This window comes from Caenorhabditis elegans, chromosome V, assembly GCF_000002985.6.
Source record: "Caenorhabditis elegans chromosome V".
Classification (NCBI taxonomy): Eukaryota; Metazoa; Nematoda; class Chromadorea; order Rhabditida; family Rhabditidae; genus Caenorhabditis; species Caenorhabditis elegans.
Window position 1 is genome coordinate 10,338,999 of NC_003283.11, and position 23,043 is coordinate 10,362,041.

At 34.5% G+C, this 23,043-nt stretch overlaps 8 protein-coding genes and 6 non-coding genes across 15 annotated transcripts; 6 read left to right on the forward strand and 8 right to left on the reverse strand.

Annotated features, from left to right (window-relative positions):
- The first annotated feature begins 501 nt into the window (after window positions 1-501).
- Window positions 502-1,973, forward strand: K07C5.2 (NADP-dependent oxidoreductase domain-containing protein). The gene is made up of 5 exons (NM_073257.5): window positions 502-708; window positions 759-889; window positions 938-1,056; window positions 1,381-1,730; window positions 1,777-1,973. The coding sequence occupies exons 1-5, from the start codon at window positions 505-507 to the stop codon at window positions 1,876-1,878; spliced, it is 906 nt and encodes a 301-aa protein (NP_505658.1). The 5' UTR covers window positions 502-504; the 3' UTR covers window positions 1,879-1,973.
- A 1,083-nt stretch (window positions 1,974-3,056) lies between these two features.
- On the forward strand, window positions 3,057-3,940 carry K07C5.13 (the record flags this gene model as incomplete). 2 transcript variants are annotated; one of them, NM_001322585.2, is made up of 2 exons in its annotated part: window positions 3,057-3,294; window positions 3,525-3,940. In NM_001322585.2, the coding sequence occupies 2 exons, from the start codon at window positions 3,057-3,059 to the stop codon at window positions 3,542-3,544; spliced, it is 258 nt and encodes an 85-aa protein (NP_001309647.1). The 2 variants fall into 2 exon arrangements, with proteins under 2 accessions (NP_001309647.1, NP_001367178.1); NM_001380743.1 differs by lacking the exon at window positions 3,057-3,294 and having other exon boundaries at window positions 3,534-3,614.
- Window positions 3,941-4,033: 93 nt separating this feature from the next.
- On the forward strand, window positions 4,034-6,491 carry K07C5.3 (PARP-type domain-containing protein; the record flags this gene model as incomplete). Its single annotated transcript, NM_073258.7, has 8 exons — window positions 4,034-4,123; window positions 4,174-4,587; window positions 4,636-4,717; window positions 4,892-4,998; window positions 5,045-5,397; window positions 5,447-5,566; window positions 5,661-5,909; window positions 6,290-6,491. The coding sequence occupies 8 exons, from the start codon at window positions 4,034-4,036 to the stop codon at window positions 6,354-6,356; spliced, it is 1,482 nt and encodes a 493-aa protein (NP_505659.1). The 3' UTR covers window positions 6,357-6,491.
- A 509-nt stretch (window positions 6,492-7,000) lies between these two features.
- 21ur-15379 lies at window positions 7,001-7,021 on the forward strand. Its single transcript, NR_069276.1, has one exon.
- A 629-nt stretch (window positions 7,022-7,650) lies between these two features.
- On the reverse strand, window positions 7,651-11,156 carry nssp-62 (Neuropeptide-Like Protein). Its single transcript, NM_171532.5, has 3 exons — window positions 11,068-11,156; window positions 7,906-7,992; window positions 7,651-7,860 (listed from the first exon to the last, which is right to left on the reverse strand). The coding sequence occupies exons 1-3, from the start codon at window positions 11,122-11,124 to the stop codon at window positions 7,774-7,776; spliced, it is 231 nt and encodes a 76-aa protein (NP_741620.1). The 5' UTR covers window positions 11,125-11,156; the 3' UTR covers window positions 7,651-7,773.
- A 316-nt stretch (window positions 11,157-11,472) lies between these two features.
- Window positions 11,473-13,980, reverse strand: nol-56 (Nucleolar protein 56). The gene is made up of 8 exons (NM_073259.12): window positions 13,871-13,980; window positions 13,571-13,685; window positions 13,366-13,520; window positions 13,177-13,284; window positions 12,897-13,131; window positions 12,385-12,717; window positions 11,941-12,215; window positions 11,473-11,760 (listed from the first exon to the last, which is right to left on the reverse strand). Exons 1-8 carry the CDS (start codon window positions 13,967-13,969, stop codon window positions 11,620-11,622), a joined length of 1,461 nt encoding a protein of 486 aa, NP_505660.1. The 5' UTR covers window positions 13,970-13,980; the 3' UTR covers window positions 11,473-11,619.
- Window positions 11,782-11,914, reverse strand: K07C5.18. Its single transcript, NR_102058.1, has one exon. It is a non-coding gene; the product is annotated as a small nucleolar RNA K07C5.18 (small nucleolar RNA).
- On the reverse strand, window positions 12,220-12,355 carry K07C5.10. Its single transcript, NR_002675.1, has one exon. It is a non-coding gene; the product is annotated as a small nucleolar RNA K07C5.10 (small nucleolar RNA).
- On the reverse strand, window positions 12,735-12,864 carry K07C5.12. The gene has a single exon (NR_003478.1). It is a non-coding gene; the product is annotated as a small nucleolar RNA K07C5.12 (small nucleolar RNA).
- On the forward strand, window positions 12,737-12,797 carry K07C5.17. The gene has a single exon (NR_069277.1). It is a non-coding gene; the product is annotated as an Unclassified non-coding RNA K07C5.17 (non-coding RNA).
- Window positions 13,712-13,838, reverse strand: K07C5.11. Its single transcript, NR_003477.1, has one exon. It is a non-coding gene; the product is annotated as a small nucleolar RNA K07C5.11 (small nucleolar RNA).
- A 608-nt stretch (window positions 13,981-14,588) lies between the features above and the next one.
- On the reverse strand, window positions 14,589-16,825 carry sluh-7 (Pre-mRNA-splicing factor SLU7). Its single transcript, NM_073260.7, has 4 exons — window positions 16,710-16,825; window positions 16,336-16,640; window positions 14,912-16,292; window positions 14,589-14,826 (listed from the first exon to the last, which is right to left on the reverse strand). The coding sequence occupies exons 1-4, from the start codon at window positions 16,815-16,817 to the stop codon at window positions 14,677-14,679; spliced, it is 1,944 nt and encodes a 647-aa protein (NP_505661.1). The 5' UTR covers window positions 16,818-16,825; the 3' UTR covers window positions 14,589-14,676.
- Window positions 16,826-17,286: 461 nt separating this feature from the next.
- ceeh-2 (Epoxide hydrolase 2) lies at window positions 17,287-18,905 on the reverse strand. Its single transcript, NM_001269282.2, has 5 exons — window positions 18,330-18,905; window positions 17,963-18,244; window positions 17,749-17,915; window positions 17,554-17,705; window positions 17,287-17,506 (listed from the first exon to the last, which is right to left on the reverse strand). The coding sequence occupies exons 1-5, from the start codon at window positions 18,638-18,640 to the stop codon at window positions 17,351-17,353; spliced, it is 1,068 nt and encodes a 355-aa protein (NP_001256211.1). The 5' UTR covers window positions 18,641-18,905; the 3' UTR covers window positions 17,287-17,350.
- Window positions 18,906-19,539: 634 nt separating this feature from the next.
- On the forward strand, window positions 19,540-22,537 carry ttll-15 (putative tubulin polyglutamylase ttll-15). Its single transcript, NM_073262.7, has 11 exons — window positions 19,540-19,665; window positions 20,296-20,428; window positions 20,472-20,687; window positions 20,737-20,870; window positions 20,913-21,008; window positions 21,055-21,138; window positions 21,215-21,299; window positions 21,346-21,474; window positions 21,586-21,711; window positions 21,762-21,895; window positions 21,946-22,537. Exons 1-11 carry the CDS (start codon window positions 19,562-19,564, stop codon window positions 22,244-22,246), a joined length of 1,542 nt encoding a protein of 513 aa, NP_505663.3. The 5' UTR covers window positions 19,540-19,561; the 3' UTR covers window positions 22,247-22,537.
- Window positions 22,538-23,043: the final 506 nt, after the last annotated feature.

Sequence of the window (23,043 nt, forward strand, 5' to 3'; positions counted from 1 at the left end):
AATAAGTTGCGATATGGATTGTACCGAATTATTTCCACATGAAACATGGCTTTTTATAATAAAGGCTCTTCCTCACATCCAAAATTTTAATTTCTCAGTTAATTTTAAGAAAAATGGGAAGAGACAACATAACAACTAGGATAGGTCATGTGTATATGGTAGTGTTCCTATCGTGATTGGAAATGATCACAATATAACGTCATTCTTCTGTTAATTCAATTTTTCTCTGTTTAGTAAACTTATTGAACTCTAAATACAAACTTCGCAAAGAGAGTGTTTCAATGATCGAACGCTTCGTTCAAAGTCTATGAATTACCATTGAATAGTGTAAATTACAACAAACATCACATCTTAACTTTCAAAAATTGTTCAATGAAACTTCCATTGTTTGTTGAACTGTCCCCCTCCTCCTCTACCTATCTCTTATTTATATTTAATGTCCTCTATTCTTCATTTCTTGCCATTTTTATATTCTTTTATCTCATTTAAATGTATTTTCAGACTATGAGTGTTTTCACAAATGTTGTTGGTGGTGCATTCAAGTTTTCCGATGGATACGAAATGCCAAAAATTGGTCTTGGAATCTCTCGAATTGAAACTCAACAAGATTTAGATGTCTCTATTGAAGCCGCTCTGAAATCTGGATATCGTCAATTTGACACAGCCAATCTCTACAAAAACGAAACGTTTCTTGGTAATTCCCTGAAGGTAAATTTAAACTGATTTCTGAAAAACTATTCAAACCTCTAAAATTTTAGAAATATCTACCACAATTTGGCTTGACACGTGAAGATGTGTTCATCACTACTAAAGTTCGTACTCTCAATGAAAATACTGTGGAGGAAACTGAGAAACAACTAGCCAATTCCCTTGCAACTTTGCAAACCGAGTAGGAAAATATTTGTTGAGTTATCATCAGAATTATTTCTATTTTCAGTTATGTAGATCTTCTTTTAATTCACTATCCACGTGACCGTGATACTGGAAACGATGATGACTACGAAATTAACAAAAGTAGAAGGAAAATTGTTTGGCAGACACTTGAAAAGGCAAAAGGTATGTTGGTTTCATGGTCATTTCATATAAAGTTGAGTTCCTTTTTCAACGTGGTTGGCGTTATCAATTATTTTGAAATAATAGTGGTAGATCAATCCGATCAAAAAAATCATTCTCTCATCTTACTCTAAGAATACTTTTGCAATTGCAATGTAATTAGTAGATTCCAATGTTCAGAAAATTATATTTATAAATGAAACAACCTATGAATTGATGAAGTTCCGTTTTTAGATTTTCTAAGTATAATGTTAGTATTACAACTGAGCAGTTGTGACACTTTACAAAATTCCATCTTTAAAAAAAATTAAAAATTACATTTTTCAGAGTCTGGAAGAGTTCGTTCAATTGGAGTGTCCAACTATGAAGTTTATCATCTCGTTGAAATGTTTGAGTATGCAAAAATTCGTCCAGTCCTCAATCAATACGAATACCAACCGTACTTGACTCGTCCAACTCTTAAAAAGTTCTGTGATCTGAACAATATCGTCGTTCAATCATATTCTTCTCTATGCTGGGGAGATAAAGAAATTCTTCAAGAGAAACCATTGGTCGATCTTTGTCAAAAATACAATCAGACTCCGCAAGCAATTCTCTATGCTTTTGCACACTGCAGTAATACTTCTATGATTCCAAAATCTGCAACTCCATCGAGAATTCACGATAATTTACACAATGTGAGAAACCTGTATTTTCAAACAATTTAGAATAATTTTTTTCCAGACCATAAAAATCAAATTGACCGAGGACGAGCTGAAATCTCTCAGATCTCTGGACAAGGGAAAATCATTCCCACAGATTGGTCAAACTTGGAGATGTCTATAATTTTTTTTCCATCTTAGATTTTCCATATAGGTATTTCTATTCCGATGTTCAGCATTACCTGTTAATTTTTGTATGATATAAACATTATTTAACATAGAACAATTTTTCCATAACTGCATTTTGTCAAATTATTCAGGATAGTTCAGATAGATTCAAAAACTACAGTAGTTCTAGGAATTTTTTCAAAGGAATTTTAGACATATCATCCCGCAAACTTGAAAATATATAATAATAGTACAATTCCTTTTATAAAATTTTAATTCGAAAATAGCTCAGATTTTTATTGGAGTCGTAGTACGGAGACCCGAAGAACTCGGGGGATGTCCAATTGGGGGGATTACCAACTCGGGGGATTGGCCCCGCCCACAGGACCGTGGCTTGCAATACGCCCATTTCTGCAACTGCCGCACGGTTTCGAAACTGTATTTTTCTCAATAGAGCGAGAATTAACAAGAAAAATACAGTTTCAAAACCGTGCGGCAGTTGCAGAAATGGGCGTATTGCAAGCCACGGTTCTGTCGGCGGGGCCAATCCCCCGAGTTGGTAATCCCCCCAGTTGGACATCCCCCGAGTTCTTCGGGTCTCGTAGTACGATTTTTTGATACTACTACAAGATAGAGTTTGTGGTTCCCAAAAATCCGTTTTACTTACAAATGGGATCTTTATATATTTGGAATCAAAATGTATTTGTCTCTACTATATCCTGGACAGAAGTTACTAAAAACGGCTTTAAAGTATAAAAAGGTTTTGAAATGGAATCAGAAAAAATTGAAATCCGAAATAGAGCTCGAATACGTTTTAGTCGTTTTTTTTTTAAATAATACTTTATTAAATAGTTGTTCATATAAATATGAAAGATTGGTATGAGCTTGATAGAACTTGAGCTAGTCGTGAGCTCACTGATAGGTTGCATATTTTATTTTATTTATGGGACGATGCAAGTGAATTTCTCGTAATTTCTCGACACATTTTTTGCAATGCAAGTGCGCGGAGAAATGACGAGAAATGTCGTGAAATTCGCAATTTCTCCGAAATTTCTCCGCATTTCTCGACATATGATGAACGGTGAGAGACGCAGAGACATGTGTCCCCGCAGGAAACTCCGCCTACTCACCGCACTTTTAACAGGGTGAAATGTCTTACCACCCTGCGGGGACACATCTCTCATATGTCGAGAAATGCGGAAAAATTGCGGAGAAATTGCGAATTTCACGGCATTTCTCGTCATTTCTCCGCACACTTGCATTGCAAAAAATGTGTCGAGAAATGACGAGAAATTCACTTTCATCGTCCCATTAACAATCGAGATTTTTCAATTTGACGTTTTTATTTCTGTGGCACGACGAACGCGTCAGCAATCGCGAAAAGCGCCAGCAAGATGCACTGGCGCACTTCTTGTTTTATTTATACTTGCAAGTAAGCTACTTGTGCAATTGTGTTTTTTCTCTTTAATTTCTTGTAAAAATAGAGGAAACGTGCATCTCTAAATACTTGAGTTTTTTTTTCATATTTGATGATATAATTATTTAACATATAGTTGTATTTTTCGCATTATCTCAAGCAGAGACTAAGATGTGTTTCATCACTAATTTTACCATCATGATTCAAATCCAATTTTAAACTATTCTAAGTTTTTAATTTTACAGGAAACGCAAATGGAAAATAAAGTTCGAAATGGAAGAATCACCTGTGGATTGGCTGCTGAAACAATGATCATGACGCTCTTCGGCGTCTAAACTCTCCTCATTTTTCCTCTTGTTTTGCATTTGCATACCACCTGTTCAATTTCTTTTTCGCTCCATTGACAATTCTGTGAATTTGCGCGCGCCCTATATTTTATCTTGTATTTAAATACAAGATAAAATATATATTTATTATTTTTTAATATTTATTTTTTAAAATATGTTTATTATTTTTTAATTGTATTTTCTCTGAATTCACCAGTGTTTGATGTGTTCATTAAATCTAATGTATTTAAGTTTTTTGTTGTAAAATTTCAAAGCTAGCCAATCTAGTAATAAATTACAAATAGAAACGAATAAATAAAGAATATTAAATATTACCCGATCCTCGTGTTAAACCATTTTTAAGTTTCCCTAACTAACGTTCATATTTTTATTTTATTCCCATTTTTATTTAAAAATAATCAATTCAGATGGCGTCTTCTGCCCCTCCAAGATTTTGTACCGACTACGCTAAACGAGTGGCAAAATGCCAAAAATGTAAAATGCAATTGGAAAAAGGGGTATTGTATTTTATTCTGACAGTAGAAATTTTTGAAAATCTGAATTTCAGGTTCTCAGAATGGGAAAGATCATGCCGAACTTCTTCGTGGCTGCAAAAGATCCAAGCAAGCCACCACCAGATATGAAACAATATTTTCATACAAATTGCTTGTTCGAAATGCTTTTCAAAGCAAGACCAACCACAAAAGTCATCGATGAAACCGACGAAATCGAAGGATTCGAGGATTTGAATGCCGAGGACCAGGATGAAATTAAGAAGTTAGTAGATGAACTAGCAGAAAAAAGAAGTAAAGATGGACCAGCTGAACCAAAGAAAACTCCAGCGAAGAAGAAAACTGAAGAGAAGGAGGAAAAAGGCGACGTTGAAGCAACACCATCAAGAAAGAGAAAAAATGAAGAAACATTAAAGAGTAAGCGACCAACGGAATTTAATGAAGAATCGGATTTCAATTCGTTCTATAAGGTTTGTGCAGAAATCTTGGATGTTGTAATAATTTAGTTTATGTTTCAGTTCGTCAAGGTCTGTTCAGTTTTGAAGGAAATCTCAGTGAAATCGGAAAAATCTGCAGTAATAACCTCGCTTCTTCAGAAAAGTTCGTTTTACTTTTATTTTCGGTAATTCTACAAAGATCTATTGTGCCATGGTGTTCCAATACTTTATTGAAAATGAGTGTAAAAAAATTAATTTTGTAAAATCGCCGAAAATAATTGCCGCCTTTTGTTTTGTAATTATATGTAGTATTTATTCTTCCATTAATATTTTTCAGAAAACTTCGATGGTGACTTGATGCTCTGGCTCACTTTCCTCATTCGTGAATCTGATCAAAGAAGCTACAATATCACCGACGAAAAGCTCATCCAATATTTTGCAAAGGTTTTGAATATATAATTTTTCACATATCTTTATTAAAAAATTTCAGATCCTCGACATGGGAGAATCGAAAATTCAAAAGTACGTCACAAAAAGTAACGACATTGCATTGTCGATTTCACATGCACACGAGAAGAAAGTAACAAATGAGAAAGGAAAATGGAGTCTCCAAAAACTTGACCGTTATCTCGAAAAGCTTTCTAAAATTGAAGATGATGATGCTATTTTGAGCCATTTGAAGTTTGCTGCGAAACGAATGCGTCACGATGAACTGGATATTCTCATTCGATTGATTCGCAAAGAGTTGGATACGGATGCAGATGCTTCAATTATTCTCAAAGGAGTTCATCCGAAAGCTCCAGAAATTTTCCAATCAAATGGATTGGACAGCGTTATTGAAAAGTGAGAATTTTAAAAGGTTCTGATAATCTTAATATTTTCGTATTTACAGATATTACAACAACGATTTCGAAAAATCGGCTCAACAGAAGACTAGCAGCTCGAAGAACAAGGTTGCAGAGCCAAGTTTCAAAAAATCGAAAAGACAAGAAGAGTCTGATGATGAGGAGAGGTAATTGTATATCTTATGCTTGTAATGTTTATATTTCTGACTTAATAAATATGTAGTTGCTGAAGCTTGTTGATCCATTCTTATTCCTTTCCAGCGATGTCGAAATGTCCAATTCGGAATCCGAAGGAGATCAAGATTCAGATAGTGGATCGGACAATGAAGAAGAAATCAGCGGATCTGATTCTGACGACGTGTCGGAAATTTCATCAGATGATGAAGAGGAATCGTCTTTCAAAGAGAATTCTCCGAAAAAAGTAGCCAGAGGCACTAGAACTCGTCCACGTGGAAACGATGGAAACATCATTCAAAAAGAAGAGTGTCCACCAGATATGGAAGCTTGTCGGTAAGAACAAGGAAAATACTCTTGTGGGATTATTCGCAAATTAAAAAAATATCTGGAAAAGTTGCTCTGAAAAGGGCTGGCAATGGGTCGACACGCCTATTTTACAGCAGCTCCGCCAACAATCGGGTCATCATTTTGAAATTGAAAATAAAATAAGTGTTGCCCCCTAACTAAAATTTACATTCGGGGTCGACGATTTGTTCAACGGGGTCGCTACAATTAATGCTTAAAGTTGGAGTGTGTCGACCCATTGCGACCCATTGCCACCCCTAGCTCTGAAAACAATTAAAACTTCGTATTTCAATTGTTTCAGCAAAGTCAAACTGCTCATCTGGTTTCTAATAGTACTATTCTAACACAGTGAATCCTAAAATTTTCAGCTACGGAGAAAAGTGCTATCGCAAAAACAAGGACCATCTTGATTCATTCTGGCATCCAGCTCATTGATCATATCCATTAGTTCAGACGTTCTCAATATTCTCACATTTTCAACTGATTTCGCGATTATCCTGACATTATTTCACTTTGTGTGGAATCAAATTGTATTATGTTTTTTTTGCAAAATAAATGTTTTTCCTTGATATCAATATTCAATACATTTCAGATTAAGCTTGGACATAATTTTAATTTATGCTCTGAGAAGTTATGGTGGGATTGAACTTTTACAATTTTAACTTTCACTCTTTGAAAGTAGGTCTGTAAACTTAGCTACAGTATTAAAAAATAAAAATCCGTGTGCGCAACAGTTTCACATTTCTGACGGAAATATTTCTATAATTTTTACTCTCTTAATATTTTAAACTTCTTTTATAATTTTTCAGTAAATGACCAGCACACCTCAAGATTTTGTGTTTTCAACAACAAGCGAATTGCAGCAAAATTCGTAAATCTTTCTCACGACTCTTTTATTTTTATCACAATCCCCATAATTCTGTGTAACTATAGCAATTTCAAGTTTGACATTTCTAACAAAATGTGAAATTTCAAAAACTGAGTTTGTTTTTCTGGATTCAGAATGTGGGAATATTTCGAAATCAGAATTCGTTTGTTTCACTGTGATTACGTAAATTCAAAAACAATTGGCAAAACAATACCTTGAGAATTATGAAGAGGAACTAGAATAACTGAAATTGAAAATGAATTTCTGAAAACTACTTTTTTTGGCTGTTTTGTTTTTGTGGAAAAAATTAATTCTAAAAAATGCAATCCTGTTAATCAAAGGATTAAACAGGTTTCGAGATTTTATTTATCATTTTCAAAAAGTATATAAACAAAGTATTTAATACAAATTTCTTATAAAACTAGATTAATTCAATTTGATTTTGAAATTCCAGATTAACTTGATTCCACGGATATGGAAAATGAAACCTTGTATCTATTAACCTATGAACTTCGATTTCAAATCTGTTGTCAAGTTTCTTCCTGTCTCCGGAAGTTTTCGAGTTTCGGAGAACTTTGGTTCTCCATTCAAATTGCAAAATTATTGAATTTTTCAATACTAAAATCTTTAGAAAATTATACTGAAAAACGGCCATGTTTCTTTTTCTTAGAGACCTGTGATAAAATAAATTTAGGAAAGAAGAACAACAATCTGAATCTGAAATAGAAAACATTCTCTGTGGTTACAATAATTCAATAGAAATGAAATATTAATTTGAGTTTCCTTTCCAACCGATTTTTAAACGGTTGTTTGTCGACAACTTCACTTCCTTTTTCCTGGGATTGACAATAAATTAAAGCACAACAAGTATTCACTTTATTGGAGGGAAATGGACAAAACGGAATGAATCACAAAATGGAGAATATATGATGTTAAATGGAATTTTGAAAACTTCTGGCGTACGTTGACTCGTGATTTCTGCGTCTACTTCTTTCTTCCGAATAAGATTCCCTTGAATTGTCCATTTGCAGTCCTCTCCTTCAAACTACGAATCTTCTGATCTATTGATCTCTGAAAATATCTAAATTTGTGACTTAAAATAAATCTACAACGAACCTTATCAGACAGAATTGGAACGAAGAATCGTTGATCCTCGACTTGGTAAGGGACAGCCGCTCCAGCTTCCTCTTCCCAATATTGGTTCTAAAATAAAAAATATTCATAAATATATTTTTCAAGGTTTCACTTCCTACTAAAAGCTCAATTTCCTCACTTTTCAAAAATATCACAAAATTTTTAAAATCAACACAAAGGGTTCTTTGATATTGTGATTTTGAATATTTGAAGTGTGATGAAATAAATGTGCCAGAGAATTTATCATTTTGTGGTTTATGAGCAGTCCAGTTCATTGTTTGATGTTAATCAAATAGATCATAATGGTCTTATATCATACATCGTTTTATTTTTTTTAGAAGAGTTTCGCATTTCAAGAAATGTAAATTATACGCTATAAGGTATTGTGTTTCCCAAACTAAAACTCAAACTAAATCGTCTCAAAGTTGAATTTAATTTAGATTTCACTGAAAAGAAATACTTCAACCGAGAACTTTCAAGTAGGCAAAATGATCAAGATGTAGGTTAGTAGACCTAAATTCTTCTGTGATCGTCCCGGTTACACTGCTTTCTAGAAGACGCTAAACCTAATTTTTTGTAACCCTGGATGCAGATTTTAGTATAATGGAAAAAATCCTCATCAGTTTCTCCAACGTCGTCAAAACTTACCACGCGTTTTACTCCGAGGTTTTATAATAAGGTGATTATTTTCTTACAGTTGTTTTTCCTGACGATATTTGTTAAATTTTAATCTTAAACCCATGGATCAACTTTACTAAATGATCATAGATGATCAGAACATATCAAAAACATAAAGTTATAATGATATATAATTTAGAAGACTACACAATACGATTCCCACGTCATTTTCTATAGAATTCTTCAAGACTCCCAGAACAACAGAAAATTATACGGAATTTGGTATAACTCAAATAGACTTCTTAAAACTATGCAAAACTTAGCTCAAAATAGCTAGAATGGCTTCACGGCTCAAATGTATATATTTTTGAGAATTTGAAGTACCTTCCGAAAAGAACTAGCACATTAACAGGCTTCATGGCATCACATACGTTGAATCATAAAAGTTTAAGACCTACTTCCCACGATACAAATTAAAGTTTCTTGGAAATTCTCACTACGTCTGAAATCGTGGGTGGAAAGTTGGTGAGAAGCGGAAGTGAAAAATGAAAAGAAAGTTATTAAAAATAATTGATTTTAAGGTTTATTTGTCTATTTTCAACATGCTACTGCTTTCGGACCAAACATCCGGCAACAGACACTTCCTAAACATAAAGGTCTTATTTTGCACGTGATTCAACATGATATGTTTCCACTGTTTCTGATTTATTTTGGAAACAAATTCTGAAATATTTGACTCATAAGGTCATATTCGTGCAGTTTATGAAACCAAAAAGATTTTTCAGCTGTTTCTTGCAACTTGGGCACTTTTGTTAGATCAATGACGTGAATGATGTAGAAGTGAATACATCTCTTTTTTGGTTTTTAAATATTCTTAGAATAAGTCACACTATATGGTAATTTTCTAGAGGTTCTTTGTCTTCAACTTGAAATAATACTTCATTTTGATAAATGGTATTAGAATAAATTTCATAAAAGTTTTTTGCAAAGATATAATTTCGTTTTGAATTTGTGAAGAAACTCAGATCCCAGTATAATTTTACATTAATTGCTTTCTTCATTAGGTTTATACTAGTTTGGTTGAAAAAGTTTATACTAGAAAAGGTTGAAAAATATGATTTTTTTTTTCAATGTGGAATATACAATTCTATAGGGTGATTTGAATACAACTAGAAGATTTATATATCTTCTTGGAATTTTTAAAGTCCTAGATTTTTTAAAAATAAAATATGACGTCATGAAAACATATTTAGGGGAAACTACGATATAAAACTACTGTATTGCTAATTTAGTGACTAGGTTTTCTTTGAGTTAACTTCTAAGACGAGCTCATTGCTTTGCGTAGACGTCTATATTTTAATTATTCTGTGGGAAAAGGAAGAAGCACATACATTAAGATTGGATTTTCCAGGTGAAATTCGTCATTACTCTCGAGCGACATTACTATTCAAAAAAGCTAGGCAAGAAAGCCGTTCAAATTTTTACGTATTCGTGTTATTACTCTCCAAACCCTCACAATTCTGAAAAATTCAGAAGCACATGAGCCAATTTAAATATGTTAATCACTTTGACATAGAATCATCTGTCCCACTTCCCCGTAGGTAAATGAAATCACAATTAATATGCAGGTGAAAATGCTAACGATTTCCATGCAAACTACAACCACGTCAATTGAAGATCGAAGTTCCATTTTGAAATGAAACTAAATGCGACTACAATGATAGAAAAGGATTAGAAATTTTGGAGAAAAAATATGATAATTCTTTAGAAATCCTTGATTGGAATTATTGTCATGCAATATAAATCACAGGTTATGTGACTTTTGATAAATTGAAGATTTCATAATTCCAGGAATACATCTAAGAATCCAAAAATCATTTACTATATAAAAAGCGCTTATTCTGTGTGTCCATATTTTGTAGTCAATGTAGTCTTTGTAGTCTGTGAAGTTTTGGCTTCTGTGGGGATAGTGAGTTGGGGTTAGTGTAGGGATATAGTCGGGGTACTGTAGTGGTACAATAGTGGTAAGGTAGGAATACTGTAGGGTTACGGTAGTTTCAGAAAAATAAGATTTCAGCCCCAGAAGTCGGGGGCCGCGCCGGAGGTGCGGTCCACGGCTGGTAGTATTAATAATTAAAAATGACAAATTATTTTGATTCTTCTTAATATTTTTCTTTCTCTAAATAATTGTCGTAAATAGTTTCGTAAGGATTTCATCATTTTAAAGGTACACGTGCATTCTTTCGGTGGTTCTCGACACGATCTCCATAATTTTTTATCTACCGAAAGTTTATCAAGTTTTCCATTCAAGACTGAAGCATATGAATTTCTACATTCCAAATTGCACAAATGGCAAGAGTTACCAAAAAATAACGCTTCCAATCAAAAACTTTTGGCTTCTAGAGATTTTTTCTTCAAAAGTAGTACTATATTCTGAGCTTTTTTGCAAAAACAAAGTTAAAATAAGTTTAGCTTTTTATAATTAAAGTTCTTCTCCATTCTTTTTTTAATGAATAAAACCTGTACCTGTGCAAAAACCGTAACGAGAATTGAGACGAAAATGACAAAAAGCCGGCAATTCATTTTGTGTAGGAAGACCAAAGAAAGAGAATACTGGAAATTAATAATTATTTTGAAAACAGATCTGAAAATAAGACAGTATCAATAAAGGCGACTAATGAAATTATTATTTACTCTCTAAAAGAACGAAAAGGGTTGTTTTCCCGACCTATTATGAGACTGACTGAGTCTCAACTGACGTGTTGTGCATTTTCTAAGCTCCAGTCTTGCTCTCTTGGCCCCGCCCTTCTCGAGATTTTGACGCCGCCCTCTCATTCTTAATACACGGCTTCGCGTAGTGTAGTGAACAGAGCACTTTCGAACATTACTCGCACTGAAGTTTATATGTGAAGTCAATTCTAAAACATTTACGCTGGATTATACAAGTTTATTCATTAAGAAGAAAACAGAGTAACAACAAGATGTAGGGGTCCAACAGTCAACAAAAACAAAATAGTTCAACATGGGGGAGTTACATTCATAAAACAAAAAAGATCAGTGGTGTAGTGATGATGAAGATTACTCGTCTCCAGCCTTGCTCTTCTTCTTCTTCTTTGGCTTTGGAGCATCCTCGTCAACCTCAGCTTCAGCAGTTGCAGTGACAGACTCTTCAGCAAGACGCTTGGCTTTCTTGGCAGCCTTCTTCTTCTTTTTGATGACCTGAAATACAATTTTTAATTGATTGTTTCCTTAAAAGATAGATCATGAGTTTAAAATGAGAGAAACCCAGCTAAAAATTCTTCAATGGATAATTATATCGCATGCAAGCTAAACGGCCGAATTAAAACAATTTGCCCGCATTAAATACATGCTAAATAGGAAATTTGCGCAAAACTGTACCTTCTCCTTAACCTCAACGGCAGCTTCCTCGGCCTCCTTCATGACGTCAATGTTTTTCTTTGGAACAGTTCCGGAGGTGAAATACTCAAGTCTATCCTCAACCTGTTGGCGAAGGAATTCTCCATATGTCGAAACTGGAGTCTCGGAGAAGCAATCCACACGAGCAGCAATGGAGCACTTGTTAGCAAGATATCTGGACACACGACCCTTGTTCTTGGTTCCAGCTTTTCCAATGAAGCTGGAGTGGAAGAGAAGTCCATACTTTGGAGTGTTGGCTGAAAATGTACCAATTTCAGAAAAATCATAGACTCGAATATGACCGAGTGCAGCGAATAAAATCTTCAATAGAAAATAATTTTGCATGCAAGCTAAACGGCTGAACTAAAATCATCCACCCGCATTAAATACATGCCATCAATTAATGATACATTTTTCATGACTTACATCTGGTCTTCAAGGCACGGAAAAGAGCCTTCTCTGCTCCGAGGATTTGGACAGTGGACGCTGGATACTTGGCCAAGTTGGTCAGCGAACCAGCATGCGAGATCAAGCGAGCACCAACTTGTTCTCCGATAAGAGCACTGAGAGAAGGAGCACAGTGGTCCATACGATCTTTAATGTACTCGTGAAGTTGTTGTCTATACTCCATGAGAGAAGAGACACGAGCGGCGAATCTCTTGATGTTCTCAAGATCGAGATCGGAAATATCCATTCCCATTGATGTTCTGGCCGCTTCGATGATCTGAGCGGTTTTCTCGGAATCATTGTCAAGAATTTCTGAAAAAGGAAAGAATATTTGTGGGACACACAAAGTGACCGAAAACATCAAAACATTCTCGGTGTCTGGTTGTCTCTATGCTTTACCTCTCATTTTACTAGTGAACTTAACAAAATGCTAGTCCCCCGGCTTATAAGAGAGGTTACCCAAAATCTACATTTTGAACTATAATACTTACCAAGAATCTCATTCTCGAGGTTCTCATTTTCAGCCATCTTGTTTCTGTCCAAGATAGCGACAGCAAGGCGAGAGTACTTGTATTGATCTGGAGCCAGACGGAAGAGCTCTGGATAATGGTAAGAGTACCATTCACGGATTCTCATTCCAAAAAGATTGATATCCTTGTCCAACTGATCGAGAAGGGCAATCGATTGAATAACCATGTTGTCCACACGATGCACATCGAATTTGACCTATCAAAAAACATTTAGAGAAAAAAGCGCGATCGAGGTACGCACCTTCGAACGAGAGTAACTATGACCGAGAGAAAGCTGAGCTTTCGATAAGGAGTGATGTGGGAGATTTTTGGCCAAACGCTCGAAATGAACACGAGTACCACGCAGAATCTAAACTCAAAATATGTGTTTTCGTCATCGGTAACAGATTCAGGTAAACTCCAAAGAGTTTATTGTGAATCTTCACGTTACCTCGGTGATAACACCTCCGAAGACAAGCTTCAGATCTGGGAACGCTTCAGTAAGCGAACCCGCAAGCTTCGAGTCATTGATTCCAAGCACAACGTGTTTTTTCTTTTTTGGAAGCGACTTTTGAAGAAAATTAGTGAGATCAGGGTGGGCGAGACCTAATAATTAAAATAATTACTCCCCATCAAAACTTATCGGTCTTTGTTACCTTCAGAGATGGAGTTGCAGTTTTCCAATGCAGCTTCGGTGTTTTTGAACGGATCAAACGAAGCAAGCTCAACGATTTGCGAGAACTTGTATCCATCAGCATGAGCGGCATCGACCTGAAAATGCGTTAATTTAAGCACTAAACTGTGGGACATACGAAGTGACCGAATATATCACAACATAATCGGTGTCTGGATGTCTCTATAATTTTCCTCGCGTTTTACTAGTGAACTCAGCAAAGGCTAGTCCCCCGGCTTATAAGCGAGGATATTTTAAAAATACTTTTTTCGAGCGAACGTACCTCTTGGAGGATAAGACCAGCATCATCAAACTCCTTAATCTTCATGAGAGCGTATCCAGCTGCATGCTCATAGAGCACGAAGTGGGGAACTTCCGACATGGTGTAAGAACCTGAAAAATCATTTATTCAAGAAAACCAAAAAGGGTGCAAAAACTGTGAGACTTTAAGTAAAGAAGAATTGATAGAACATTAATGTAATTGTTTATAAATACATCTTTCCTTATCATTCCAGTAATAAATAAATAAATAAAAACCGAAATTGGATCGATAAGTATCAAAAATAGGCCGGAGAAAAAATAAGGACGAATCAAAAAGACGACGGCGTACCTCTTTCGCTGCGAGACCTATTCGCAAAAGAGTGTGTGCCTTTACTACTCGTGAACTCCACTCGGACAAAATAATGGCAGTGGAGAAAATTACGCCAGTAAAACGTTTTATTAGAAATTTCTATAGAAATGAAAAAAGACGAACGAAATATTATCGGGAAAAATCGAAATTTTTCTAGCCGTTCACCAGAATCGATGTGCTTAGAATTTATTTTCAGAATGTAAATAAATCCAGATCAAGAAAACATGACGTGGAGGTTTTTGAATGAACGAATATACTGAAGCACGTATTTAAAAATTATTTAACACGAAGTTGGGCGCAGACGTTCGAAAATGAATTATTGAATAAGGGCATTTTGTAAAATCGGAATTAAAAAAATAATGGTGATCATGAATTGAATAATTTATTGAATAGACTGAATACAAATGTTTCAACAAACAACAATAAAGAGAAAAAACTACGGAGACGACTTCAAATAATTACTTGGTGTGTTTCTTCTCAAATTTGGAATTCATGTAGGCTGCCATCGGATCAGCAGAATGAACACTTGTCACACGATAAGCCTCCATTTCTTTTTCGTTCGGTGCAGTGTTGGAGTAGTCAGTGTTGTATTTACGGCCGCGATCACCCTGAACAAAGTATTTTATATTTTGAATTTTCAAGGAATATAATAGTACTAAGCGACCCGGATAAAATTAGTATTGGTAATCTTACCTCTCTTGCAGCTTTCATTCCTTCGGCCTTTTCCCGTTTCGCCTTCTTCATAGCTTTACGCATTTCTTCATCAGAATCAGATTCTGAACCACTTCCCGACGAAGGATCGCTTTCATCGTCCGAATCGCGATGACGCCTCTTTCTTTTCCCCAGCTTTGCCTTCTTGCGTTCACGCTTTTCACGTTTTTTATCACGACGCCGCTGGTCCCGTTCTCTTCGTTCTTTTTCAATTAACCTTTCCTTCTCGCGTTCTTTTTCTTTTTCTTCATCGTCACTTGGTGGTGATGGTGATATGGACTTCTCTGATACTTTTTCCTTTTCTTCGTCATTATCATTATCACTGTTTTCTTCTGCTACTTCATCCTTGATGGAATCTTCCTTCTCTTTTTCTTCTTTAACTTCAGTCTTCTCTACTAACTTCGGAACTTTGAAAATTTCTTCGTTTGAGGTCGTTGTACCTTTTGCTGCGCTCGTTTCAGCTTCAATTCCCTGCTTTCCCGTACAATATGAGTTCTTGACGAATTGATGACAGCACTTATATCCCCACCGACCCTCTCTCCAGAAACTTCCGAACACTGATGTATGATTTTGGGGATATATATCTTCTTTGAAGCGAGAGCTAATTGCTACTTTTTCCTTTCCCTTGATAACTTTTCCTTTCCGATTGTATTCGATATAACTCTCAGTTTGTGCCAGTAGCAACTCATCCGCAGGCCTTTCCATGTGCTCACCTCCTCCGTATTTGTCTAATAACTCTTTCTGTGTTTCGTTTTTCAGAGTTGATTTTTCCTTCTCATACTCTTTTTTCAGTGCTTCTAACTTTGTAGGTTCAGCAATCGAGTGAGCATATACTCCACCACGAGTGGCTTGCCATGCAAAAACTTGGGCTTCGTTTGCTGCTGTTACTTCACCAGAATATCGAACAAAATTATCTCCAGAAAAACGAGCTGCTTCTAATTCTTTTCCAGCAACACCAGCAAATGGATTTTCGCGCATAGAACGAGATTTTGGATCGTAATATGGGGAATTTTCCGCCAAATTGTACAGATACTTGGCTGTATCTTCTCGAATTCGTAGGTTTCTCACTGTGATTCTAGTACGGGAATCCATATCCACCGAAACTCCAGCCATATCCGCATCTTCTGCATACATATCCTCATCTTTTGGAGCTCCATCCTCCGTTGTAGCTGGTTCAACTTCTCCCTCTTTCATTTCATGCTCTCTGACCACTTTTCTAGCTTCTTCAAGATGCTCATAGTCTTCAATTACTTGTTTATGAGTAGATGGATCGTATCCATTCCAACGATCTCTTTTTGCATCAAATCCAAGTGTTAGATTCGGCTGTACGTAGTCATCTTCCGCGATATTATCATTGGTTTCCCTGAAATGAAAATTGTTTTTTTTTAAATTTGAAATGAACTTACTTTGCGTTAGATTTTCTAGGTCGGTCGAAACAATCTCTTTTCTGATGACCCATTGCTCCACAGTTTTCACAAGCCCCTTTACGAAACTTGGTTGCCGATTTTCCCGTTGTTCCTTTTTGGTACCACTCGTGAATTTGAGTCATCTTTTTCTCCCTTTCTTCATGCGGTCTCTGATGCTTCAAAGTGGGTCCTTCACTAGGTACGTACCACGGATTTTGTGAGATGAACATGGGAATATGTGGATTGATATCACGACCAGTCTGCACATCAACCATTGCAGGAGCAGTTCCAGCTTTTCGATCTTCCTGAAAATCAATATTTGCTAATGTTATTTTATGATTAGTGGTTTATAGCACAAATTATTGTAAACTCACTTCCAGTTGACGATCGCGCTGAACTTCAGCTTTGGATTTCTTATCTGCTACATTGACTTGCTGTTTAATTAACGCCGAAGGCGGTAAGTTCTGCTTATAAGACGCCATGAAGATGTCTGAAAATTAAGATATAGAAGTTTAGATTAATTTCCTCCAACAAATATAAAGAAACTTTGAGAATAAACACATCGCCGTTTTGTGGGCAACTAGACAAGAAGAGGTCCATTTTTTAATCAAAAAAGAGACGGTCAGAATGAAAAAAAGTTTCGTACATGCGCTACACTTTATTTATTTAAAGAAATAATGAAAAAAACTGGAAAAACGACATAAAAAATCTTTCGGGAATACATTTTTTTGTCTTTATTATTTCGAAAACACCTTGTCCGCGTGAAGTACACAGACGGAAGCCGAGAACCGCATGAGGGATATTCTAGGCCATATGTAGCAAAATGAGCGGAAATTCAAATAGAATATTATCAACTGGCAATTTTTCCAATTTCATATTCAAAAATGGCAATTTTACGAAAGTTGTATAACCTATGCTGATTTTGAAGTATATTTTAACGCAATCAAGTGAAAATAAAAATATTTATTTTGTTTAAAAATTTATAAAACTTAATTGTAAATAAACAATTATCTATTCACAAGTGGGACTTGAAAGTTTTGATTTCTCCAATAGGTCTGTAGGAATCTTCGTTCATGAATTGCTCCATATATACATTGACAAGTTGTGGCTGATCTTGTTGAACCCAATGAGATGCTCCGCGGATCATTTGAACACGACAATCTCGGCAAAACTGAAATCAAAAATCATGTACCATTTTATGAAGTAGCAAATTTCAACCTGGACAGATAATTCAGCTCCTTTTTTATCCAAAAAAGCATCTTCATCACCCCAAAGAATCAATACTTTCGGCTGAACAATTTGAAGTTTTCGAGGAATAGCAGGAGCATTGAATAAATCTCGATAATAGTTTAATGGACCAGTTGTTCCGCCTAATACATTTTATTAAAACAATTAATTTCAACTTTTAAAAACCTGGCTGACTGAAAACATGTTTCCATGCCAACATATCCTCATCTGTGAAGTTTTCCGAATTCCGGATTCCAGCTTTTGACCCTCTAAACATTGCCTCTAACATTTTCATTTTATTAGATCTCATTGCGATTTCTGGAATGTATTGAGACTGGAACAGATAAATATACCTGAAAATTATTGAAATTATTATATTTTATCATAAAAAGGAAACTACCAGCTTTTATTTCTTTGTTCTTTACTCATATTGTAGACTTCAAAAAATGCAAATGGATGAGGAACATTACAAATGACAAGTCGGTCGATAAGATTTGAATGTAACATTGCAACACGCCAACAAACAATTGCTCCCCAATCATGAGCAGCAAGTGTTACTCGTTTTAATTCAAGAATTTCAATGAATTGACGAATATCTTCCACTAAGTGGGTTAGATTATAATCAGAAATTCCAGATGGACGATCAGTTGTATTGTAACCTCGCATGTCGATTGCGATACATCTAAACATAGTTTTTTTGGAAGTTAAAGTTTCTAGTTATACATACATTTTTAATAATATGTTAATAAATATGAATTCAAAAGTACCTGTGAGTATGTTTGAAATGTTCTAGTTGAAATCTCCATGAATACCAAAATTCTGGAAATCCATGAACCATAAGTAGAACATCTCCATCTGCAGGACCTTCTTCAACATAATGCATTCGAATATTTTTCAACTGCACGAATTTGTGATTCCAATTTTTCAAGCACTCAGGTTCAGGATATACGTGTTCCACAAAATACTCATTTCCTTCTGTGAACCATTTCCACGTGAGAGTGAGTAAAGCGCCAGTAGTGTAAATATATTGTCTCCATGTGGAATAGACAACTTTGAACAAGTCGGCAAAGAATCCCATTGAATAATAATAGAAATAACAAAAAAAGATAGGTTATCAGTTGAAACAGTTCGTAGTTAACATTTAAAGAGACGCAGAACGAAAACTGGCTATGATGTAGTCCATACAAGAGATTTTGACAAATATGGTCATTATAAAAAAATCACGCACATGTCTAAAAATATATGGTAGTGAGAAATTTGAGCAACAATAATTTAAAAAATAATTGAAAATGTTAGTTGTTTTAGATCTAGTGGTGGTTGTGTGAAAAAACTGGAAATGGCTTCTGAAAAATAAATATCACAATGAAACACTGCAAAATGTTTTAGTTGAAAGAAAATTATACAGTAACCGTTTTGGCAAAGCGCCTAATTTTCAGAACTTCTGAATAGTTTACTATATGTAGTGGATGAAAATCTGAAACTGTGCAAAATAAAACATTGTAGTTTTGGTCTCAAGTTGCTTTTGAACATTTTTGGCAGAGAGTGAATATACATTCAATTTTGAAACTTCCGAAGTGAAATTAGAGAAATTTAATATTTTTGTAATCACCATGATGTTTTACTTAACTTTTTTCAATGATTCAGTATATCAGTTTACACAAAAGACAATTGAACCTAGACTGATAACATCTTCTTTTTCCCATTTTTTTCTCAATTCATCGAAGAGTAGCATGACATAAGTCACATCATCCATTTCCTTCAGATAATATTTTCTTTCCATTTTTTATATTGTGGTCGCAAATCTTTCCGTAAAACGAGAAAAGCTTTCCCGAAAGCTGAATCAAATCGCTTATGTGAGGAGAAATGAACTGTCGACCTATTTAGGTGTACGTCCACAAAAAGCGTGGTTTGTTTTGAATCTGACTGCCCGCAATTCTTGCCTTACGGAGTGGTTTTTATTGTTTTTATCCTAATTAGTTAGTTTTCAGTTGATCATACAATGGGTCTTCTAGATTCAAAGTTATGTATGATGATATTGGCTGTTTCGGTTTTAATAATTGATATTAATTTTGAAGCAAGAATTGGAACATTTTTTGATCTCAGGTACTTCTAGAAATTTGAAAAATTAAAAGTAATACAAATGTTATTTTCAAAAAGAATTGAAGATTACATGGAAAATTGGCTAAAGCCGCTCATACAGTTCGAAAATGTTTAAATATCACAGTTAAAACATTCTTGAATGATTTTCATTTACCGTAAAAAAGCAGTGAGAACTTGGTTTTCATATATGGTAATTTTGGAAGTAGACCAATTCTTTGGGCATCGAACCTGCAGCAATGCTCGAAATTATTTAAAAAAGTCCACATTTTGAAGAAATTGGAATTTTACCAAAAGTTTCCTGAAAATGTTGAAACTCTAAAATATTTGTACTGTATTAATATGGATTTTGGTAATTTTGAAAAATTATTATGTCTCTCTGACGCTACTTCCCTTTTCATAGGAAAATAGTTAAAAAGTTCGAAGCAAATCAATTTTTTTCCAGATTTTAAATGCGAATTATAAACACCGGAAAAATATTTAATACTACTTCTACGGCGTCAAAAAGTCAAAATATCATGATCAGACTTTCCAAAAAATGTTTTTGAAATCTTAGGTTACTGTAAAACGTGGAAAATATTCAGTTTCCACTTATCATAATTTTGGAAATTGACCAATAAATATAATTAATTTTAGATTACGTACGTCTTATTTCAAAAAATCTTCATCGCCTCTGCTTTCACATACTGATTCTGAAGAAGATCTGAATTATTTATCGAAACATGAAGACAAAAGACCAGTTGCTATTGTAACTGGAAGTTATGAAAGTGTATGTTTTTTGTTTGGCAACTATCAAAAACATTTGTATTTAGGCTCACACTGGTCATATGATGCACATTCGAGAAATGTTCGAGCATACGGGATACAAAATTGTGACAAAAAATGAGTTGAGTCTCGATACGAAATGGGATGTTATGTGGCATCATGAATACAGTTTCACACAAGAACCATTCAAAACTCTTATTAAAAATGCATCTCCAAATCAAATTGTGAATCATGTTCCAGGTTCTGGATTTTATACGAGTAAAGCAAGTTTTTCAAAAAAAATTACCCGTCGGAACGTGCGCAAATATTTAGGTCCAATTGGCAACATCCGATCTCTCAAATGGAGTTCCAAAAGCTTTCCAGCTTCCTGCTGAAAAATCAAAGCTTTTAGAATATGCTGAGAAAAATCCCGATGTATTATGGGTGCAGAAAGATAATACACATAGGTATTGTATGTGGACAGTTTATAAAAAACGTATAAAATTCAGAAACATAAAAATCAAATCGACCAATGATATGGACTTAAGCAAGAATAATTCTTTTGTCCAAAAATTTGTAGACAATCCATTGCTGATTGATAATAAGTTTGAATTATTAAATTTGGGTGATATAATGAAAATTCGTTTTTAGAAAATTTGATATTGGAATCTATACAGTAGTAACATCTCTTCTGCCTTTACGTGTTTACATTTACGATGGTGATGTTCTCATCAGGTGAGCGTTTAAAAATATTTGTTTTTGATATTCGCTTCTGGAAACCAGAAAAAATTCTAAAATTGAATTATTCTAGATTTTGTCCAGAAGACTACCATCCATTTGATGCGAATAATGTGGATAAATATGTTGTTGGAGATGACTATACACCTATTTGGGAGGTAAACCAAATTCTAAAAGCTTTAATAATATACCCAAGATATTCAGATAAATTCATTGAAAAAATACTTCAACACTCAAAAAATGAGCTTCAAGAGTACAATTGATTCTTATTTGGGAATGCAAGGAATGGATACAAGCAAGATTTGGTTGCAGATAAGAAATATTATTGGAGAGGTAATATTTAGAACTCTCAACTAATCTCTGTGATGCATATTTTCTAGATATTCAAAGGAGACGATCAAAAAATTTTGCACACTTTTTCTGAACTTCATTATCTTTTTTCAGGTCTTCCGAACACAGCAAACAAAAATGCTAATGAGTCTTCAAAACTTGAAATTAAATCCACAATACTTTGAATTAAGCAGATTTGATTTTGTGGTCGATGATCAATTGAACGTTTTTCTTATGGAGGTATGCATTTATTTTTCAGAATCATTAAAATTTACAAGACATCTTTGCAGGCGAATATGTCTCCTAATCTCTCTTCAGGTCATTTTAAACAAAATCAAATACTTTATGAACAAGTTCTAATGAACATTTTCTCTCTAACTGGAATTTCAACACCAATTACAAAAGAAGCTGACATCTTGTTCAAGTTCGTTTATTCCATTTGAAGCTGTCCACAAATTAGATTTCCCGTTCTAGATCACGTACATCCGAACAAAATCCTCTTGTTAACTCCCGAGACATCAATCTTCCGCTGAAATTTTGTGTTGAAAATAAATGTGAATCATGTGATGAGGCTCCAGAATGCCAGCTATGCGGACACTGTATGAATACAGAAACAAGGAAAATACTGGAGCAGACTTTTGTGGAAAATTCGAACAGGAAGCAGATGAAACGAATTCAGTTCGACTATGAAAATCATCATCCATTAACAAAAGAAGATCATCTTCTCACATTATGGTTAAGCACCAAATGTCAATTGGATAATACGTGGTGTTAAAGTAGCGTGCTGTACATTTTATTATTGTATTGGCCAAAACTATGACGGTCCCGGTTTTTTCAAAAAATACTTAGAAATTTTCAAATGCAACTTTCTGGGAGTTTTTAAGACAATCTTGCATAGCGGGTTTTGAGATTGAAGTTTTTTTGAAAGTTTCTCTTGATCTCATTATTTTATTCAGTAAAAATTGGTCACCAACTGAACGTTATCTTACTGTTTTTGAAAAATAAATTGAATATATCGGATATAAGTAATCAATTTTAATTTTCAAATAAATCATTCCGTTTTTGTTTTTCAATTTTGTTTTTGAAACAATCTTTTCGATGAAAAAAGATATTATGTGATGCAAATAAGTACCTGAATATGCTTGAAACGTAATACGCGTGAAATTTAGATAAAATTTGAGACAATAAAATCTCATTCCTTTTTTCTAACTACATCAGCAGGTGATTAAATAATATAATAAAAGTTTCTCCAAGATCCAAAACCCAAGTAAATGCATTTGATTTTCAGCTGGTGGTTTTATGTTGGCAAAGTTCAAGTTTCTCATATTTTTGGTTAACGGATACAGTCTGCTAAGCCACTTAATATATTAGCATTTTGAAATTCAAATGGAAAATAGATTTCACATTTGTATTTTTTAATTGTTAGTGGCATACGGTACTTATAGAAAGTCTACCTTTCAAATTTGAAAAGGCGCCAATAATTGCAACGAATATGCGCCCCATTGTTAATATGAAGACGCGCGCCGAACACGCGACGCAGACAACGGCACTCGTTTTACTCGCTCTTCCCTT

Coding starts and splice junctions, on each gene's coding strand:
- K07C5.2 (NM_073257.5), top strand. CDS start 505: ATGAGTGTTTTCACAAATGTTGTTGGTGGTGCATTCAAGTTTTCCGAT. Junction 709..758: donor TTCTTGGTAATTCCCTGAAG/GTAAATTTAAAC, acceptor CTAAAATTTTAG/AAATATCTACCACAATTTGG. Junction 1,057..1,380: donor GACACTTGAAAAGGCAAAAG/GTATGTTGGTTT, acceptor TACATTTTTCAG/AGTCTGGAAGAGTTCGTTCA.
- ttll-15 (NM_073262.7), top strand. CDS start 19,562: ATGGGTCTTCTAGATTCAAAGTTATGTATGATGATATTGGCTGTTTCG. Junction 19,666..20,295: donor GGAACATTTTTTGATCTCAG/GTACTTCTAGAA, acceptor AATTAATTTTAG/ATTACGTACGTCTTATTTCA. Junction 21,300..21,345: donor ACTATACACCTATTTGGGAG/GTAAACCAAATT, acceptor CAAGATATTCAG/ATAAATTCATTGAAAAAATA.
- ceeh-2 (NM_001269282.2), bottom strand. CDS start 18,640: ATGGGATTCTTTGCCGACTTGTTCAAAGTTGTCTATTCCACATGGAGA. Junction 17,916..17,962: donor GAACAAAGAAATAAAAGCTG/GTAGTTTCCTTT, acceptor AATAATTTTCAG/GTATATTTATCTGTTCCAGT. Junction 17,706..17,748: donor ACATGTTTTCAGTCAGCCAG/GTTTTTAAAAGT, acceptor AAAATGTATTAG/GCGGAACAACTGGTCCATTA.
- sluh-7 (NM_073260.7), bottom strand. CDS start 16,817: ATGGCGTCTTATAAGCAGAACTTACCGCCTTCGGCGTTAATTAAACAG. Junction 16,293..16,335: donor CCTAGAAAATCTAACGCAAA/GTAAGTTCATTT, acceptor TTTTCATTTCAG/GGAAACCAATGATAATATCG. Junction 14,827..14,911: donor GAATGAAAGCTGCAAGAGAG/GTAAGATTACCA, acceptor TACTTTGTTCAG/GGTGATCGCGGCCGTAAATA.
- nol-56 (NM_073259.12), bottom strand. CDS start 13,969: ATGTCGGAAGTTCCCCACTTCGTGCTCTATGAGCATGCAGCTGGATAC. Junction 13,521..13,570: donor CTGCAACTCCATCTCTGAAG/GTAACAAAGACC, acceptor TTTAATTATTAG/GTCTCGCCCACCCTGATCTC. Junction 11,761..11,940: donor CCGTTGAGGTTAAGGAGAAG/GTACAGTTTTGC, acceptor ATTGTATTTCAG/GTCATCAAAAAGAAGAAGAA.
- nssp-62 (NM_171532.5), bottom strand. CDS start 11,124: ATGAATTGCCGGCTTTTTGTCATTTTCGTCTCAATTCTCGTTACGGTT. Junction 7,993..11,067: donor TCGTTACGGTTTTTGCACAG/GTACAGGTTTTA, acceptor TTTTTATTTTAG/AACCAATATTGGGAAGAGGA. Junction 7,861..7,905: donor TTCCAATTCTGTCTGATAAG/GTTCGTTGTAGA, acceptor AGATATTTTCAG/AGATCAATAGATCAGAAGAT.